Source organism: Primulina tabacum, chromosome 1 (genome assembly GCF_025594145.1).
Source record: "Primulina tabacum isolate GXHZ01 chromosome 1, ASM2559414v2, whole genome shotgun sequence".
Taxonomy (NCBI): Eukaryota; Viridiplantae; Streptophyta; class Magnoliopsida; order Lamiales; family Gesneriaceae; genus Primulina; species Primulina tabacum.
In genome coordinates, this window is record NC_134550.1 from 58,841,699 (window position 1) to 58,863,658 (window position 21,960).

At 33.4% G+C, this 21,960-nt stretch overlaps 3 protein-coding genes across 3 annotated transcripts; 2 read left to right on the top strand and 1 right to left on the bottom strand.

Annotated features, from left to right (window-relative positions):
- Positions 1-170: 170 nt before the first annotated feature.
- LOC142555523 (protein POLLEN DEFECTIVE IN GUIDANCE 1-like) lies at positions 171-7,803 on the bottom strand. Its single transcript, XM_075666430.1, has 11 exons — positions 7,142-7,803; positions 5,589-5,740; positions 5,239-5,342; positions 4,640-4,728; positions 4,460-4,533; positions 3,659-3,809; positions 3,393-3,560; positions 2,766-2,863; positions 2,539-2,661; positions 2,320-2,388; positions 171-746 (listed from the first exon to the last, which is right to left on the bottom strand). The coding sequence occupies exons 1-11, from the start codon at positions 7,728-7,730 to the stop codon at positions 546-548; spliced, it is 1,818 nt and encodes a 605-aa protein (XP_075522545.1). The 5' UTR covers positions 7,731-7,803; the 3' UTR covers positions 171-545.
- Positions 7,804-12,670: 4,867 nt separating this feature from the next.
- On the top strand, positions 12,671-13,488 carry LOC142520526 (21 kDa protein-like). Its single transcript, XM_075623539.1, has one exon. The coding sequence runs from the start codon at positions 12,747-12,749 to the stop codon at positions 13,359-13,361; it is 615 nt and encodes a 204-aa protein (XP_075479654.1). The 5' UTR covers positions 12,671-12,746; the 3' UTR covers positions 13,362-13,488.
- A 6,050-nt stretch (positions 13,489-19,538) lies between these two features.
- LOC142555528 (lignin-forming anionic peroxidase-like) lies at positions 19,539-21,336 on the top strand. The gene is made up of 3 exons (XM_075666443.1): positions 19,539-20,038; positions 20,204-20,369; positions 20,652-21,336. The coding sequence occupies exons 1-3, from the start codon at positions 19,622-19,624 to the stop codon at positions 21,041-21,043; spliced, it is 975 nt and encodes a 324-aa protein (XP_075522558.1). The 5' UTR covers positions 19,539-19,621; the 3' UTR covers positions 21,044-21,336.
- The last annotated feature ends 624 nt before the right edge of the window (positions 21,337-21,960 follow it).

Consider the following 21,960-nt stretch of genomic DNA (forward strand, 5'->3'; position numbering starts at 1 on the left):
ACCTTGATCGCTCCGAGCTGGTCGACTTTGAAGTTACCCTTCCGAGCTGACAGGTCTTCTATATCTTAGAAATGCAATTCTTCATATTCTCGAAATTAAACAGTAAAGATCTTAATAAGTTATTTCCTTTTGCTCTCCTCTAAGTAGAATATAGATCAATAGGACAAACCCACACAATTCAACCACGTTGAGACTGATCACGCAACTTTTTAAAAGAAAAAATTCGTATTGAAGAGTTCTTTTGCAACTCTACCTAAAATTTCTCAATATTTCATTGCTATCAACATCCTCTTCAAGTGGCATCAAGCTGAAACCACAATCAACTTTTGTACCACGATGTAATTATAATACAAAATTGGAGGGTATACTAATCCATACATAACAGCAAAAGAAATCTCCAGCGTAAACATTTGAAACCGAGTTTCGTGTTTGAACCATTGATTATAAACAATCTTGGCATGCCAGTTATCTTGATGCAGATCAGTGAGTGTAAATCTATCACGGCAAAGCTCAAGCTGCCCTTCATGGTGTTGGTAGAAAAAAACTTAGTCAGAATGAAGTTTCCTTTTTTGGCATCTTTTAACGTACCACTTAGCATGTTTCTGAAGGCCCATCCCAATCATTAACTTCAGACTAACTAGCATCACCACAGTCATAGAAAACAGTAAAAAAATCCAAAAAATTCTCCATGGAAGGGGATTATATGGGAGATGGGCTGCGTAAACCGGCCTCAAAACACGAATAACCTGGGCATAAACATAATTAACTGTTAGGATAGCAAAAATCAGATTAGATATTATCACTATCAGTGCAAATACGTGATAAACATAAGATGCAATATTACCTTGACTACTTATCCGGAGTATATTTTCCCATTTATTGATTGTGATAAAAAACTGAGGAATTATAAGACCTTTTTTTTAGCCTTCAGGTTATAACAGTGGATAGGACTTACAGGCCAACCACGTATTTACTTCGTTTTATGTTTTCTCTGTCCTTCCTCAACTTATCATGCTCAAAAGAAGAATTGTTTCATTCCAACAAACAAAGCATCACAATCATTATCAACAATAGTGAAAAGCAAAACTAACTGTAAATTTAGCAGCTGAGCTATTGGAAATTCGCTCCCGGGTCAATATCAATTCCGGTTAGATTTTCTGTTCCGTGAGCCTGTTCAATTTCCAGTTCCACATGTTAACCATTGACACGTGTTTATGAGCAAAGGAAGAGACACTAGATTTTCTGCAAAACACATCCTCTGATACAACCACCACCGTAGCACCATCCTGCTCACACCACCAATGCCATAACCTCGATCACAAATTCAACCACTGTTCTACCATCTCCAATTCAATCATTCAACCCTCGTCATCCGCCAACACCATAGAATCCACTCTTCCTGCCGCAGCTTTAGTCACCACCGTGTTCACGATTGTAGAGCTACCTTGTCAGCCACCGTCACACAATTTCGTTCATGGAGCCACAGACATACTATTCACCTAAAATGCCTCTCAAGCGGGCCATATTTCCCTCTTGTCTGCAGATACCACCATAGCTTCACATTGTTTGCCGTCAAATTCTTTACCACCACAAACCCCATCTTCGAAGTTGTTTTAAGTGTCATCTTCAGTTGTTCAATCGGGCATGGAGTCATTTTCTAAAGCATAAAGAATAATTTGATTGTTCAAGGAAATGCATCACATTCATGAAACTAACCATTTCTTATTTGGTAATATTCATTTGGACGCATTATGTGGTGGCAAGATTTCCACATGAGTGGCTGATGATGGTGCATTGTATGATTAAGATTCTGCTAACGAGGGTTGGTATGGGGATGATGATGGAGGAATAATCTGGTGAAGTCTCTATTTTTACCCATAAACTGATAAGCACGTGTCAGTAGGAAACAAGTCGAACAGAAAATCCAAACCCTGTCAATTTTTCTGCTAATGAATGTTCATCAAATGGAACTCGATGAGTTTGAGATGTTGCATCTGTTGGGAACTAAATTTTCAATCGCATCAAAGTAAAAGTTATCACACTAAACACTTAACCAAAGATTAAATCCTTTGCCAAATACCCTAGCTCAAGCTAGTAACTCACTAATCACTAACAGTAAAAACGTGAATGAATCTCTCCTAACAAACTCCTCTATTTAATCCCTCTCTCATCATCTAGATTCTTCTGGTTATTTCGAGATATAAGTGGTTTGGACCTCTGCTGACCCATTTGGTCAAGGCCAGGTATAATTGGGTCAATAACAGCATCCAACAGAAATAAGAGGAGAGAAATTTTTAATGAGATCGTAGTTATACTTACCACACAAGCTGGTGCCAAAGGAACAAAAGTTAGGTTCTTCTTCGCACTTTCAGTCTGAATATTTAATGTCTAACAAAAGAACAAAGCACAGAAATGAGAAATGTGTCCAAGATCATATAGTAAACCTTCATCATAATATTATCATGAGTAGCAGGTGAAGGCAACCCAATATGATCGATGGAAAATATATATTGCCAATTTGTTATAGAAAGAAAGTACCTGTTTGCAGAGATCCTCCAAAAATTCCGAGAATGCAATGGGCTTTATGTCATTGAATTTAGCGATGAATGAGTGTTTTATTACATCAATAATCACTTCACAAAAGTAAACTACTAGCGCATTCTGCATGATTCAGAAAAAATATTCAAGAAGTAACTAATCGCACAATTTTCATTTTTATCATACTAGATTATCAATATGTAAAATGCTCGCAACTTGTGACTTACACTGATAAAACTTTCAAACCAAGGACCCTCTGCTTCGAGTATATTTTGAGCTAAAACAAATAATATAAATGCTGAAATGTGGAACCGCTCAATCGAATCTGGTTGAGCAATCAGAGAACAGGATGAGTATTAGACATAAAATTAATACTTCAACAAGTAAGAAAAAACAATCATGATATTTTCCATATCATAGGCTTATTCTAACTTTTATTGGTGTTCCATGAACAAATGAATAATAATGAGTATTATTCCAGTTCAACATCCGAACTAATATTCTGATTCAGACAATAAAAGTGCAAAATGTATATCAAATTGGAAAGAAAAACTAGTCAAACCAAGCATATTATAATTTCTAAGCATTTTAGAAAGAAATTGAATTAATACTTCAACAAGTAAGAAAAAAACAATCATGATATTTTCCATATCATAGGCTTATTCTAACTTTTATTGGCGTTCCATGAACAAATGAATAATAATGAGTATTATTCCAGTTCAACATCCGTACTAATATTCTGATTGAGACAATAGAAGTGCAAAATGTATATCACATTGGAAAGAAAAACTAATTAAACCAAGCATATTATAATTTCTAAGCATTTTAGAAAGAAATTGAAAAACAACACTCACCAAAGTATACCATACTGTGAAGATTATCCTTGCTATAACGTTTGAATACATTGCTTTTAATCTCCGCAAAATTGTTAGATACAAGCATAGCAAATAAAGCATTGTTGTGAGCAACTATACATGTTGACAACGTAACCGCCTGAGCTAATAAGATAAATGAATGAACTAGTATGGGGAGTTAAGGAACTACATCGATGAAAGATATGACAATAGAAAGAAAAAAAAGTAACAAATGGTAAATAAAATTATTATGATGACAAGGATATTTGAAGAAACGACTGCCAATGCTTCGTCCAAAATAAATCTCCGCAGCCAGAATCGCATGTTTTCTTGTGAACAGTTTGCAAGTCCATCCGCTGAATTGAATAGAGCTTGCATCACATCTCCAACAAAACTTTGACATAATTTATCAAATATCTGACATTCGGAGGGCAATATCAAACAAATTTGCATATGTCATAGGAAACCGGGAATAATACAAACTATAACCATGGATGTCAACAAAAAACCTATGACAGAATCTTTAAATTAAAGTGAATAGCAACAAGGACGTGGCCATTTTGATTGTCAAGTAACTTCAACACATGAATCATATGGAACTGTTTACATGATAACTGCGAATAGCAGTATGAATGAAGCCATCATGATTCATGACTGCGAAGTAACTGTATCGAGTGATCATGACTTTCCTTCAGAATATTTTCTTCAGGCATTTGAACATCAAAGAAATACTCTAAACATTTTACAATTAAAGTTATTTGTTTTTTGTTTCAAGGTTTCAGGAGTGTGGGCATGGTTTTAACTTTTAATGGCATGAATACAAGAGATAATCAGTGGTCAAATCCAGGAAATTTGTTTTGGAAATAAATAAATTTATCACATCTGTCCACAGGCGACAAGACATCTAAAGTTCGTTTGATGCTTCAAGTACCCACATCTAATAGCATGTATTCTTAATTACATTCAAACCAAAGACAGTTCAAAACTGTTCCGAACACCATGAGTATGCTTTTACAAATAATAAAACTTCCTTAACATATCATGCTTGCCTTAGTTAATTCGCTTACCTCCAAAACATTGTAGACTACGTAGAGTTTAATAATTCCTTGACCACGAATCATGTGATATATCAAGCTGATATCTGGTAAAAAATTTAAAGAACAATATATCATCAACATAGTGTAATTCATACTGAAATTCTCCAAAACACTTGGAAAACTTTTACAGATTTACTATCCTTACAAAACCTGCTTGTTGTAATAGAGTGACTCCAGTGACCAGGACAACAAAGCAGCCAAAATCAGACAGCTCCGCTGATGAAGCCCTCTCAAACTGCCTGCCACAAGCATGATTAAATTATACTAAACCTATAAGGTCCCTCGAGAAAAATAAGTGAATGATGTTTATGACAAAACAAATTCATGGCATCCAAATTTGAAATCTAGTAAGCAATACCGGGAGAACATCAGAACATAACTGAATATATGCTAAGAACACAAATCCTCGTAAAAAGACACTGTAGACTCTGATACACCAAATGTCCCAAACATGAACTGTAGTCTAAATCTACCTTGGCAGTCTTCCTAGCAAACTAGCTTTGGATCAGATTATTGCAATTAGACCAACTGAATATCACGAGCTGAAGCTGCCACGCTTTGATAAGAACACAACCAAAACATACTTGTATGCATGTGCCACATGATTGCATGGGCGCAGCCAAATTGCCCAAGTTATTTAAATGTCCTAACTTATAAGATGATATTTAGTGGAATCTTTTGTTAAAATTTGATGTCACATAACCTATCACATCACTCAAAAGGTATTGTTTGTGAGAGATGGCACTGACCTGGTTTTAAGAAGCCTCCAAATTGTTATAACAATCCTTGTTGGCATGATGGTTAAGAGCGAAAGAAATGAGTCAAAGCACACAAAGAAACCAATATTGATAAGCTGCAAAGAAAACAAAAATCTTTTTGATGATGACATGTATAAGGAGAAAATAACATGTCCTGATTTCGTAAAATTTCAAGTTCCAGACAATAACTGATGGGAAAGTGATAAAAATGACTCGAGGCTTAAATCCACAAGACTACGATCAACAAGAAAACCATTCACTGGCAAACAGAAATTTAGAAAACGAGTCCATGCTTAAGGATAAGTGTGGTAGTGCTTGAGGATGAAATCAGACAACTTTACCAGTTCACAACGCCATGGCAAACGGAAAATAGTATCATATACTCTTTCTCGTTCTTTATCATTGCTAAGTGTGGTGGTGCTTCTTAAGGAATTTCCAGCATTCATTTCTTCCATAAAATATTTCATCGGTGACTTCTCCAAATGTAATGTGTCTGATAGGAAATTGTAATGCCTTGGGTAAGTGGACAGGAAAAAATGGGGGGGAAAAGAAAATGGAAGAGAAAACATGAAGCATGTCATTTTGAAAATGTATTCTACCTTACCAGCAAAGAAAATGGACAACTTGTCAATCATGTAGTAACTAAATGTAAAGAATTAAAATAAGCACAAAAAAGGGAGAAATACTCAAATCGACATCACAATATAAAATTACAGCGTCCAGGAAACATCACTCTTTAGTTATAAACAGAACCATTAACTACAGCACAACATTGCGTAAAAAAAATCGGAGTTCATCATGAAACTATTCATTATTTTAAGTATCAGCTAAAATACAGTGATAAACTCGTGACATAAATTTTAGATTATTTCTCCAGGGTAGCTAGAAGTCTTTTCACACAGCATACAGAACTTAAAAGTGCCCAAAGTTGTGCGACCAAAAACTACAGACAACAGAAAGGATACAGTTAGAAGGAAAGTTTTTAAGGATTTTAAATTTTAATTTTGAAAGGAAAAGTTGAACTTTTTTCATCCCAAACTTGTGGTTTTTCAATACATTTCTTACTGATCTTTAGAGTTGACATCACTTTTGGTCCCCTTCCCAAGCAGTGTATCAAACTTCACCTCCATTTCCATGCAAATTTACATCACAATTTCCCGTCTATAAAAAATTAAAATATGAGGCCAAATGTGATATCATCGGATGAACTGTGAAACACGCCCCAAAGCAAGGGATAAATGAAAAATCCCGTAAGGAATGGGATGAAACACGCAATTGTCTCGTTAGCAAGTAAGTTCAATAAAGAATCATCCAAGGATCACTTCATAACTCCATTTTTAAGTCCCAGTAACATAAGTTAATGCGAGTAAAGATGACAATTATGCAAAAACATAAATTATGCGATTCAGTTTTCTTGCTTCATTTTATCACTTTAATAATGGATATTCCAAGGTGGATAAAACCTCATGTCAGTGCCCGTGTGTTTAGGAACCACAAATCACATGCATCCCATTCAAAGTCATTATCGAATTCGATCCAGATAGCCTATGTTCCGCATCAAGGACTAACAATAATTCTATGACGGAGGCTCCAAATTCCTAAGCTTTTCACAACTACGGACTGCACAAAAAACAGTAATTAACCACCGTCAAACTGGACTTCCCACTCAAGTATTCCTCTTCATTTTCCTAGCCCATGTCAAAATATCAGTATATTTTATCAGAGGGTTAGGTTTTTTATAGCCAATTTGCATTTATCCATTAGCTACTCTCATAAACTCCCCATATATTAACTCATTCAATCAAGAAAAATAACAGCCGGACTTTCGGATAGAATTTTCCGCATCCAAAAAGGGAAACCAGAATCAACACACACTTAAAGAAGATGGACTCACAATTGGAATCTTCAGACATCAATTTCTTCCAATCCAATGACACCTCCTTCTGCAATTTCCCACCCTTCAAATGCATCCATTGATCCGATTTGATTTCACTCCCAACTCCCTCCTTCTTCTCCTCAACTCCTTCCACCGCATTGTCTTCCTTTCTACCACTACCACTCTCCTCAGTCGCCAACGAGATCATAGTTTCACCTCCATTGATCACACTACTCACATTCCTCTGCCTCAATTCCCGGAACTGCGCTGTAACTTCACGCATCACGCAATTCGCCTCACTCTCAACCTCCTCTGTAACCGTACTACTCACCGTACAGCTATAGTTCTTAATTTCACCATTGGTTACAGAATTTTCTGAAACCACGGATGAAACCTCGGAAGTCGTTTTTCCTTTCCTATTCCTCTTCTTCTTCTTCTTCCTGCGAGAGGGGGAAGAGGCGGTGTCATTCTGTTCAGACGAGAAGATCGCGGCGGACAAATTGTCATCGTTCTGGGGGATCGTGAGAATGTCAAACGGCGATCTCGTGGGCATGGCTGAGTAATTGCGTGAGTATTCAGGTGCGTAAGGCAAGTGGAGATGTGTCATGGGGAGGAAATGGAGGTGACGCACCGTGACCCAATGGATAAGGGACGCGTGTCTTTTCTCTTAGGACAACGCCTCTTCATTTTGGGGCTACACTTTCGCGTGCTTTCCAATCCAATTTTAATAAAACGTAAGAAGCCGGGATTGGCCTCTTCTACTTTTTTAAAAAATAAAAATAAAATATATATTTTAAAAATATTTTATATCTATGATAAATAAGATGGGTGGTCATTTTTAAAATTTTTATTCATTAAAAACCATCAATATATATATGCTTAGATTTTAATTTATTGACCTATTTATTCTGTTTTGTTTGCAAATTAATATATTTCATTTCTGATAATATTTTCACTGTTATTTCATCATTTATGAATATATATTTTATATTATTAAATATGAGAGTCTGAAATTTGTTATATTTTATATGATGAACAAAATCATATCTATAATGGGCTTATCGGGCAAATTATACGATGAACAAAATTATAATATAGTGGGCTTATCGGGCAAATTCAACTGTTGGGCCGTTGGTATAAATTGGGATGAATTATATCTATAATGGGCTTCTGACACACGCGCAGATGTATGTTTTGTTATAGTAAGCAATTTACGTGAACACCACTGAATCGTCTTTCATATTAATTGCTCCCTTAAACAAAATTTCTTTGGTTATTGACATTTTATTATTTATAAAAAATTTATTAAGATAAAATAAAAATTATAATTTTTTATTTTTTCCAATTATTTTAAAACTCTTAGGTTAAATTAGAATCGACAAATTTCAAATTCTAAATTAAATACCTAAATCTATTTTTGTCTCTCACATCTGTGGATACATCAATGGTTTAGAAAATGCTTCGCTATTTTAATGTTTTCTTCGCAATTTTAGATATTTTGAAAATTCACTGTATTTTTTACGAAAAGCATGCATATTTTTTAATAGGTTTTACAATGTAAATTGTTGTTGATGTATATATATCATTCATAGGTTAGTTCCCAGTTTCACTATTTTTGCTTCATTGCAATATATGTGTCAGAGATTTCAATTTCATGCACGAGATCTTGTTGTCGTGATGTTGAAGTGTCATTAGCCTGTGCCTGTCTATTTCAAACGGCATGTGAATTAATTTTGGTTGCATATGTCGAAGAGGGATTGCAACTTATTCCACGTACGGTGTGACATTCGGACTGAAATTTAGGAATTTACATTTTTTACATTTTGAAAATCAGACCAGCATTTTGTTTGCGCCTCTTTTGAACACATTGAAGGCCTTAAATTTGCTAAATTTATTACGAACTGGACGGCACACTCATCAACAGTTAAATTATTTTAAAATCTATTTCAAATTAAATATATGATGATTGATTAACTCGTCGCGGCGAAATGTTTTTGAGGCCACCCGTAAAATCATCAGAGTCTGTCGTTCTGATCCCACAAACTAATTTTAGCGTGGAATCGTAACATGAGGTTCGATGATCCAACGTGTATGCCGACGGATAATCCATATTTCTATAGCTTGGGAGGCTCATAACATAATTCTTTTTAAATAGGAGCAATGAAACTGTAACTCTCTTTTTGTCGCGTTCACTCTCTGTTTAATGTCAATTGCTGTGGCATCTGACCTACTTACCTAGCGCATATGAAAATTGTCTCGAATTCGTTGAATGTGTTATTAATTATAAATTGAGATAATGTAACCATAACATAAAATAAGATATTTATTTAGGGATTACAATTGGTCGAGTTTCTGTAGTAATTCATATCCTCCATCTTCATCATCATCCTCGTCTCCATCCGGTATTTAATTTCACCATCATCTTCATATCCATCGGTGTATTGAATATTCATACTCAAACCAAATATTTTATTACCAACTATAATTATATTTTCTCAAATTTGAATTAATTCGAGTAAGATATAAATATTTACTAAATTGTTGAAAACAATAAAAAAAATTACCAATAATTTTCTTCGTTTCATCAAACTAATATCACTCAACAAAAACACATCAAAATTAAATTATAGTCAAAAAAATCATATATATATATATATATATATATTAATTTAATTGGATTATTCAGGTCGAGCATAAGTAGAATTCTTTAATACCCGCTTCCATCTACACATCCGAAAATACTCAAACTCGAATACATATTTATTTAATCGAATAAAATATTTACTTCATATCATCTTTTATTTGGATCGTATGTCAGATTCTCAGGAAATTATCATCACTAATTCTTTTTTTTTTTTTCCCGATCCGATAAAGATGGGCTTGGGATTCACACTTGCACAAAAGTGGCATGATTTGCGGTAATTATGTTTCCACTTTGCTCGTTATGACATCATTTTAACTTTGCTCTTCCACAAGCTCGTCACTTCCCCAAGAAACAAAGACAAGTGAAATCTGAAGATGCCCTAAGAAAAGTCTAGAGAAATAAAGTATTAGAAAAGGTTAAGCCCCTCCAAAACAAGGGGGCATCTGGCTTATAAGTGTGACAAAGTCATGTTATGCAGCCAGCTAGATTATCGAAATCTTATCTTTTCTATATAAATTATTATCATTTTTTTTCTTTCCATGCACATCAATAATTTGTTTGTTGTCTGAAGCAAAAGCCCTCTTGGGATGCCGTAAATTGTGGGATGAGCCTCTCGTGAAATTCTTCTTAAAAAATGGAAAAGATTCATCGAAGTATCCAACATGGATAGACTTGAAAATCTAGTGGATGGATTTGCGACTTATGTTACATGTGTGTGTTTAGGAATCGGTTACAAAATTCTTAAAATGCCACCAATGTCCAAGATTTCAAGTTCGAAAATCAATTATAACAAACTTGTACGCCAATTAAAAAAACCTGTTGAAAATGAAACAGCTTCAGCTCTTTGAGGAAATAGGGCCGATTATTAATTTATTATGAATTCTGAAAAGCTAACAATTGTTTTCGCCTAATCCGATAAAATTTGTTCCGAGATAATATATTCCATTCTATTTTAATAATTTTATATGTTTCGTGTTGCTGATTAGGCCCTGAATCGGGCTAAATTCGGGTAAAAACCCTTGGCCAACCCAACCCTTTTCCAGCCTGATTCCTAGGTGGGCCCACGATTTTATTTATTTACGTGAAATTATTAAAGAAAAAGTAAGAAGAATAAAAATGGGCAACCGTTAGTGTGGCATCAATCGGGCCCGGGAAGTGTGAAAGTTGAAGGCTTAGGGTGCTTGAAATTGTTTTGTGCTAAGAACGAGCGTACGACTACGTTCTTTTATTCCCTGCCTCAAAAGCTTCTTCCCACTCACACCGTACACATAATATTTATTTTAGATCATGGTTTTTAGTTAGAAAGTGGACATACTTATCCCCATTTAATATCATTTGGGTTGATTAGAAACGGAATACAACATATCCCTCAATCACTGAGTATAAATAAATATCGACAAAAGCCGTAAAATTGTCGCACACACGCGCACACGCACACCACATATGTGTATATATATATATACATATCTATATATGTGTGTATACATATGTATGTATGTTTAGTTTGTTGACAACATATGATATAGTAATTGCAGGATGGGTGATATTAAATTGATTCAATGTCAAATACATATTTCTATTTTAGATATTTGTGAATATCATGCTAACGCTAGCCCTTTGAAATCGGTTGGGAAGGGCATGCACCGGAAACAGGCTGCAAAAGCAAGCGTGTTTGCTATGCTATTTTTTATCGCAATCACGCCTGCCTACCTATTAACGAGACCAACCTACCACAAAGTTAGCAAGCCATGTATGGTTACCCTTGGATAGTTATTATTTCGTATCCATTTCATTAATAAATGATTGATAATGTTATATATACAACAAAATCTGTACAACGATTATTACAAAATAAAATATTCAATAACAAAATTCTATTTATCAATTTTTTTTGTACTTTTAACATTATTTTTAAAAAAATTAATTGAAAGAATATTGCAATAATCCACATTCACTCTTGTCAATTACAAATTATATTGTCGTTGATTTGGCAATCCAACAATATTAATTAAAGAATATTTCGTTGTTGAGTTCGTTCTTGTTGAGTTCGTTAGCAGTTATTACCGTTTGATATACATAAACATGCAGTTATTGCAGATCATCTTCTCTTCTTCCGAAGCTTTCAATCGGTAAACTAAAGGTTCCAAAATTGACGCTCACGTGAATATCAAATCACGGTTAATTAAGTGTAAAAACAGGTGGTCGCGGGTTGCCCTAAAGAATTCCCTGCCCAAACTTACTCCTTGTTATTTGGGACAACGAATAGAACTCTAGCTCAATTATTTGAAAGAGTGAGTAGTGATACCCGAGGAATATCTATTTCCGAGTCCCTGGGGAATATCCTATTTCCGGGTCATCTCCAGGAGGGACTTGGCCCGAGAAGAGGGAAGGAGGAGCCCAGGTAGTATTGGTTCGATGAATCTTTGGCGACGGAAGGAAAGGACATGGGGGCAAAGCCCGAGTTACAAGAGTCCGAGGGGAGTTCTGTCACCACGATTTTTTCATGGGCATCACAATACAGGTGTCGTGTTTCAAACTATAGCTATGGAGAACCATGACTTGATCATCATTAAGAAATCTTTTGGCGTGTAAAAGAGTGATATATCGGACTCAATCGAAATAAACATGAGTTGCCAGATCTAACCGTGTCACTAAAACAAAAACATTTGAACATCACTTGAATTTAGCCCCAATGTTACGCATCCTACTCCATTATAGTTGAACCAAAAGCGGTCTAATCACTTTGTCAGTAAAAGTGCCAAACTATCCATTTCGATTCAATTAATATATTTTCCGGTTATTTAATTGTATACAAAAATCAAATTGGGAAACATGTGCTTTGCTACATGGGCATTTTTTTTTGTCAAATAAATATAATTGGCCCTATATATTTATATATATTCAACTCCCACTATTTTCACTCCTATCCTCTTATCGCGAGACTCAAGCTCTCACAATCTACAAACCTCTATAATCAAAATGTTACGTCCACTATTACTAGTCCACCTCTTCTTCTACCTCCACCTCCGCCCTTCCTCCGCCGAGGCCGGCATTCCATCCTCTTCCACCGTAAATGCCACCGACTATATCCGCAAGAGCTGCCACACCACCCAATACCCCGACTTATGCTACACCTCACTAGTCAGCTATGCCGATTCCGTGCAACAGAACCCAGCTCGCCTGGCTCGCGTTGCTATCGGCGTGAGCCTCTCCACAGCGAACCGTTTGGCCATTTACGTCCGTAACCTCACCAGCCGCGGGGACTACGGACCCGACCCCCGCGCCGCAGCCGCGCTTCACGACTGCTACAGCGTGTTCGGAGACGCTGTGGACCAGATGCGCGGGTCGCTGAATCAGATGCGCCGGCTTAAAGCGGCGGGCGAGGAGCTGGCTTTCGAGATGAGCAATGTGCAGACGTGGATGAGCGCGGCGCTGACGAATGAGGAGACGTGTACGGACGGATTCGAGGATGTGGCGGACGGGCCGATGAAGATGGATGTGTGCGATCGAGTGGTGAAGGTTAAGGAGGTGACGAGCAATGCACTGTGTCTGGTGAATAGTTTTATAGCCGATTCTAAGGTTACGATCCCCTGATTAATTTTTGCTAATTAAAGATCATTTGCTACTCCATAGCTAATCAAACCAATATTGTTGCAACTGTTTTGTTTTGTTGTGTGTACCATATAAGTTTGTTTTGTAAAAGAGTATTTTTTTTCGTGAGACGGTCTCACGAATCTTTATCTGTGATACGAGTCAACTCTACCGATATTCATAATAAAAAGTAATATTTTTTCATGGATGACCCAAATAAAAGATCTGTCTCACAAAATATGACTCACGAGACCATCTCATACAAATTTTTAACTTTATAAAATTATTCAGTTGATATTCATGTTAACTTACTTGCATATAAATTAAGAAATGTTTAAACCTGATACGTTTCAAATTTTTTTGCCAAAATTGTGTAAAATATCCTTTTCGTGTTATTAACTAAACTAACTTATAAAAATAATTTGTTAATAACAAAACACACAAATTTCTATTAGATCGTCTCACAAATTAATTTTATTATATCGACCTTCAACTTTCATCCGGTCCATCAAAATATTGTTTTTTAATTTCAACGGATCAATTTGTCTCACGAGTATACATATATGAAACCGTACTTAACTTATTTATGTGGCTACATGGATCACTTTGTAAATATTTTTAATTCAATCTAAAAGAGTTCAATGACAAATTATATATGTCAAGACATGGTAGCTGGGTCGGGCTGGGCATTCCATATTTTGAGGGGTCTGAAAACTATGGATCTACTAACTTATTTATGTGGCGTAGTGATCTAGCCTTGAGCTTGAGAGGATATATAATATAACAATATTTAATTCGAATTATCGGTTTAATGTCTCGTATTTCAAAGATAAAAATAATATGGGCACTAGAGTGACTAAAATTGTAAGGTGCCGATAGCACCTATGCGGTTCGGCCCAATAATGGAGGATCAAATTAAGAGATATTGAATGAGGACTATAGCCCATAATATATGAAGTCGTATCCGAAACTTGAGCCTGGACCACCCGGTAAGGCCCAAATCTTCGAGCGTAGATCTTTTCAACGGTGTTTTAAAAAGAGAATAGACGGACGACTACCTACAGCTTAGCGTCTAAAGGGTTTTTTTAAAAGCTGAAATCACATGGAACATTTATGAATATTTTGTTTTTGTATTGTTATAAAATCTAAAATTGAAATAATAAATTAATAATATATAAATATTAATAAAATTTTATATATCAATCAACCACATCACATGTTTACTACACAACCTTTGTACCATAAAACTTAAACCTCTTCAACATTTTCCAACTTTTTTGTTGCTTGTTCTCGCTTTTGTTCTGTTTGGTGTTCAAGTTTTAAACTTTAAATTGGAGTCAAAATTTTAATTTTTTAAAGCTTTAAATAGTTCAGTTTAAATAATTTGATACATGATTTCTCAGCGTGCTTTAATCATGTAGTTATCAAATGCATACTACTAGCTAGTGTTACTTACATTAATTAAGTTATAAAATTGTCGGACACATACTTTTCAGGATCTAATCTCCAATTGACCAATTGGACAAATCAAAGAGACCGAACAAGACAAAAAAAAAAAAAACAGAGAGAGGTAGGCCAAGTCTAACGACTAAGGTCATTTCTAACCACAAAATCTATTTTGGTGCAGCCTTGAAAATTACCTAAATAGTCAAGTTCGATACCTCGACCTATATAATATCCAGTGTAACAATTGGTTTTGCCTACGTTCTTAGATTTGAGACACTTTTCCATGTGGAAAATAAATTTTCTAGTTTTGATGCACTTTTCGAGCTGGAAATCTAGATAAATTGCGTGCTAATCAGTGAATAACTATGCCATAAACACCAAAAAGTGACGCTTTTTTTTCCTAATATACTGACTTTTTCGTGGTTGCTTTTAGCAATCTAGAATAATTTATATGATCATTAAGAATGAATTTCTCACTAATATGTCTCTATATTTTATTATTATTAGACAAATAGCCGCCCTTGCTTTATTAAATGATAATTTTTTGTAATATATTTACGTTTTGGTTGACGTTAGCTTAAAATCAATGTTAGAGATTATGAATTTTTTTAAAGAAAAATTGTATTTCAAATACGTGAATGGTGGGTGAGAGTTAGTAATGCGGTTTCATTAATTAGAATATATTTGTCACCAATGACGGAGCCAAAATTTTAAATTTATTAAGATTAGAATTTTTTAAACAAAATAACACGTGACAATTAAAACAATAAGTAAGATACATAATCATCGTAGTAGTATGAAAAAGTTTCTCGCTAACAAGATCTACAATATTTTTGCTACGAAACTCGTAAAATTCAAAAACTTTGATAGTGTAATATTTTTATTATAATCATCCTGCGAGAAATTAATGAATATATATACAAAACGAAACAAAGTGGGGAAAAACCATAACTAAAGTGGGAAGAAAAAACCATAAAAATTTACGTATTGAAATTTAGACATAGAAAAAAGAAAATCTACTATTTGTGAAGCAAGTAACATTAAAAGAAACACCAAACAAGAAAGAGGGAAAACCTATAACAATTTAGAACATAAATTTAGTAACAGATACACACGAAATAAAAGTGGAAAAAAAAAAATTCTTGCGTTGATCGAATTTCTTTTATGTTTTTTATTTTTTCCTGATTTTTGTTATTTGCTTATTTTCTAAGCTTATTTTTTATATATGTTGAGCTAGGCTCTTTTTATTTTTCAAACTGTGTCACCAAACTATTGATAAATTTTGTTAAATTTAATTATATAAAAACAAAATTTTAAAAGTAATTGGGCCTCTTGGCTACATTTAGCCCGGGTATGTTAATACGTAGCTCCGTTCTTAAATATCATGCATTAGGATCAAACTCACACAATTGCAGTTGCGTGATGAATTTTTATAACTATTTCATTTTTAGTCATTCTATTAAAATGATCCGTGTCGGCGTGTGCCATAATCAGTTAGTTTCAATTATAGGAGAATTTGATAGATTTGCTCAACGAGGAGGACGAAAGATGTATAAAATTAAATTATATTTTAAGTATCTTGACTTTATAACTTTGTAATCAAACAAAAGTTTTCTGTTAGTTTTCCTCTTTTAATTAATGATAAGTACTACTTTATTAGTCTAATCTTGAACAATACTTTGGTTGTTACGGTGAAATCAAAATCATATTTGTCATCTCAAATGTCACATATAAAGGATGTCCTAATCTTACACACGTAATCTTAAATTAATCTCACTTGGAACTCGGAACTTGTCTTACCATTCATGCAAGTCAAGGATACATGATGTAATTAGGCAAATAAATGTATGACAAATTGAATTTTTTTTTAAAAAAATTTATAGGTCTTTTTTTTTTTTTTTTTTTACAAAAAACGTATAAATTATGCGTTCAGCTTATATATATATATATATATATATATATATATATATATAGGATACATGATGTAATTAGGCAAATAAATGTATGACAAATTGAATTTTTTTAAAAAAAACTTTATAGGTTTTTTTTTTACAAAAAACGTATAAATTATGCGTTCAGCTTAATATTATAATATTAAAAATATATATATATATGTATATGTATATATAAAGAAAAAAGTTGAAAAAGGAAAAAAAAAATCTTAGGAGCTGTGCTTGAGCTGTATGTGTAGAGGAAAGCAAGCATGCATGACAATTATGTCCGCATTGACTCACCTCATGCGGATAATGTAAAAAAAATTTAAATATTTTATTTTCTGTATGCGGATAAGTACTGTAATGACCAGTCAAATTTAATAAGTAATAGACTGAGTATTACTGAAAACACATTATTTATTTTTTTTGAAAAAAAATAAATTTTCTTGACAAAAATAGATCGATATTTTTATTTTTTACTAAGCACCTAATTTTATTTATTTTTACCTTATAAATGTAAAGATTTATCAAAACGTTTTTTTTTTTTTCATTTCACCCCACTTATTTTAATCGTTAGTGGAAAATATTTGCTTTAGCCGGCGATAATCTTCTAAATTGTGACTCGATCGGACATGGCATGAAAATTTTGACTACGGTAGTTGTTTTCAAAACGATTTTGTCAAAAGTTAGTGTGACACCATCTTTTGTGTTAATTTTGTGAAATAGCCCTATAACTCAACTTGGTTCATAAAAGTATTATATTTTTTAATTAAAAATATTACTTTTCATTTTAAACATGAACCAAAACAGATCTGTAAGATCGTCTCACAAAAAACATTCAAGTTGTGATTGGTTTTCAATTTAATAAATATGATTGCTAATATACAATCCCAGTTTTTTTTTTTCAAAATCTAAATTTTAAATCACATAATTAGAAATTTTAATATAATCATTACATTATACATACATTTTTAAAAATTATACACGTATACAATGAAAAGATTAATATAGAATTTGTTTCAAAAATTTTAAATCAAAATAAACATACCACAAAAAAAAAAAAAAAAAAAAGTCCGCCTGAGATTCTAATTACCAAAAAATTGATTCTCAATGTCGTAATTGAGCTATATGTATTTGTGGTCGTAACTCGTATTAGAAAAATAAATAAATAAATTATTTGAGTATGCCTAAAAAAGTTTGACAAATAAACTAGTAGGAGTTTTTTCCTACTTCTGTTCAATGCTTTGGATATAAAATTGTCATTAAGAAGACTTTAACAAAATGCCCAAATCGATACTTCTGACTAATCAAAATTCAAATGGTACTGAAAATTCAAACCAAAGACCAAATCCCATATATACACCAAAATAATTGATATATATATAATTTATGATGCGGAGCACATCTTCTCATACCAATTCACTTTATTTTAAAAATAAAACAGTTTATTTCGACGTCTTACAATTCATTTTTTATTCCTTACTGAGAAGACCTTAACACTTAAGTTTGCACAAAGCAAAGACAATGTTTCACAAGTCTATAATCATAATTAATAGTAATATTTTTTTACATAAAAAATAATAATTTTCATGAGTTGGGTCAGATCGAATATCCGTCTCATAAAAATTCAAGTAACATTTGAACCCAAAAGGTTTGATGCTATTTGGTTGAAATTTCGAGTTTCAATTCAATTGAACTCGTAAGTTTTTTAGTAAAGTTTAGCAGTAAGTATTATTTTGAAAGTTGATTTGATACGTGGAAAATCTATACAATTCAAATGATTATGTAAAGATTGTGAAATAATGTAATAATCATTAGAACATTAGAAAAAAAGGTAGACAAGGAAATATGAAAGTACCATGATCGTGTTTGGAATGTGCTTTTTTTTTTTTTTTTTAAGATTTAACAAGTTATGTCCAAACAAGAAGTGTGTCTTTGTTTTTGAGTTTCAAGTTGAATAAATAAAATTTAAGCTCATAAATAATATAATATAATTTTTCATTGAGACTCCAGTGTGAACTTCGAAAACCAAACGGATAAATTTCAATCAAAGACCAGTGATGTGAATTGTAGCGTTAAAAATCATTTCATAAATGTTATTTTGGACTTCCAATAATTCAAAAATATTGACAAGATCAAAACCCGAATTTCAATACATATGGTACCAAGACACAAAATAAAGAAATTTATAGGATTATTTCCTTAAAAAGGCAAAAAAACATATGATCGATATATAATCTATGCTAAATATAAATTTTATACTTTTATCAAAAGTAATTTGAATAAGCTAATGAAAATAATTATTTAATAATTTTTTCTTTGTACGTATCTCGAAACACTTGCATTTCTTCATTTACCATCTACAATAATATACTAACTATATAACTTTGAGTTGTAACTTGTAAAATAAAAAGGCATTCAAATATAATTTTGCCTTAATTCTAGAAGTAAATATTTTGTAAGATAGACTCACGTATCTTTATCAATAAGACTGGAAATTCATGTTATATTTACGATAATAAGTAATATTTTTGGCATATAAAATAATATTTTTCATAAATAACCTATTGAGACCGTCCCACAAAGTTTTTTTTTTTTATACCTTTAGATCGATCCTATCTACAAAGTAACCACCTTATTAGTTTAATTTTCAAAATAGAAAGAGAAACGTAATTAAAGACTAAAATATTATTTTTTAAAAAAAATTAAAAATCAACTACGCGTTGTACAAAGCCGAAGTACAACTCTTTCCGTCCCTATAAATTCACAGCCTAAACCCCTTGTGCTCAATCATCATCAAAGAGTTCATTAGCAAGTAACTACACACTAAGAGAAAATTAAAACCTTCGATTTTTCTGTTAGAAAATCTAAAAATTTCCAATCATGTTGGCTTCCTCGAGTTCATTTGGGAAGCTGTTGAAGCTTGTTTCACTTGTATTTTTGTTGTATAGCATGTCATGTGAAGCACAATTATCCACGACGTTTTACGCCACAACGTGCCCAAATGCGCTTACCACCATCCAAAATTCCATCCGACAAGCCGTATCCCGTGAACGTCGCATGGCGGCCTCGATCATTCGTCTACTTTTCCACGATTGCTTCGTCCAGGGCTGTGATGCATCGCTACTGCTGGATGAGACCTCTACCATTCAAAGTGAGAAGACTGCGTTCCCTAACGTTAATTCTGTGCGAGGCTTCGAAGTCATTGAAGCCGCAAAGAGTGCGGTTGAGGCTATATGCCCTGGAGTCGTTTCTTGTGCTGACGTACTCGCTGTAGCAGCCCGCGATTCATCAGTTCTCGTAAGTATTGTGTATACTAAAGTCTATATTTTTGTACTTTTAAATGTATGCTTTGTCGGGGTCAAATAGCTTAATTCTTATATTGACATTCGAAACATTGCCATATATGATATATAATACAAATTCTGATGAGACACGGTTTAATTTATATAAATTAATTTAAAGGTTGGAGGTCCAACATGGGCAGTGAAACTTGGGAGAAGGGATTCAACAACAGCCAATCGTGCACAAGCAAACTCAGATCTTCCCGGCCCTTCTTCAAATCTTGACGTTCTTATATCAAGATTCGCAAATAAAGGACTTAATGAAAGAGACATGGTTGCCTTATCAGGTAATTATGATCAATATTCTTGCCATGCAAAAATATATAAATAGAGTTGAATACACAAAGATATATAACTGTAACGTCTCATATTCGACTACTGTCACTAAAGTAACAACACTCGTCTTGTCGGCCAATGATGGTCACAGCCAATCGCTCAATATAACATAGAATATAATATGTTAAACGCAACAAAGAATTTGAAAACATATAAATCGATATCTATGTTACATATATCATGTCCATCATATATAGCGACTCACAGATCTCTCTCTCTATATATATATACAGGATCGCATACAATAGGTCAAGCCCAATGTGTCACTTTCCGAGCTCGTATCTACAGCAACGGAACCGAGCGCATAGATGCCGGCTTCGCCAGCACACGTAGACGGGGATGCCCACAAAGTGGCGGTGACACTAACTTGGCGCCGCTCGATTTGGTGACGCCGGTTTCCTTTGATAATAACTACTTCAAGAATTTGATACAACTAAAAGGACTTCTCCATTCGGATCAAGTTCTTTTCAATAACGGATCCGCAGACAGTATCGTATCTGAATACAGCAGGAATCCTCAAACATTTAACAACGATTTTGCAAGTGCCATGGTCAAAATGAGTGATATTTCCCCGCTTCTCGGAACAAATGGAATCATCCGAAAGGTATGTCGGTCGATCAACTAAGTTGTTCGCATTGGGTTTTCGTCTGATTTGAACTTCTATTCTATATATATTTATCATATTTAAAGAATGTTGGGATGGCAATTGGCAAGCACCACTTTGTAGCGGAAATCAAAATAATTATATCAGTAGAAATTATATATATATCCCAAATTGTACCCTGGATTTTCATACTTTCCTTTGTATCCAAGTTCAAATGTATTGTTGTGGAGTATAAGTTTCTTCACGTGCAAGTGTAAAATGAATAAGAGGTTGCTGCTCATTTGTATTAAAAATAACTTCGTGTTCCTTCTTAATGCTATTTTCTTGAATGAAACGATGGTTTTATACTGATTAATTTAATGGAATTAATTAAAATAGTTGATTTTGACCTACAACAATGATTAGCCGTCATTTTCGATTTTTTTATTTTATAAAAATAAAAAAACTTGGGAATAGACATTGACGTTATTTCTAGCTATATATATTTCAATATTGACAAATTTAATTTTATGCCGTGATGGTACGTACCATCTATATATATCTAAATAATATGCATAGAGGTGGACACACGCATATATATTATATGCATATTATTTAGATATATATATGTATGTATATGTATATATGTATGTATGATGCGATGCGATGCGATCGAACACTTTATTCTGTGACCTTTAAATATCAGTTGAATTCTAAATTACATTTCTTGTCATATATATTTTAATATTATCGAATTTAAGTTTTAATACTATATCGATTGATTTAGTATTTTTTATAAGGTTGAAATTTGCTCACATAGATGACAAAAAAACTAAAATTATAAAAAATAATGGATTAAAGGTGAAATTCGACAATATAAATAACCAAAATCAAAAAATATAACTTCAAAAAAAAAAAAAATTCCCTCACAGTAACTGATTTAGGAGATTAATTTGAAA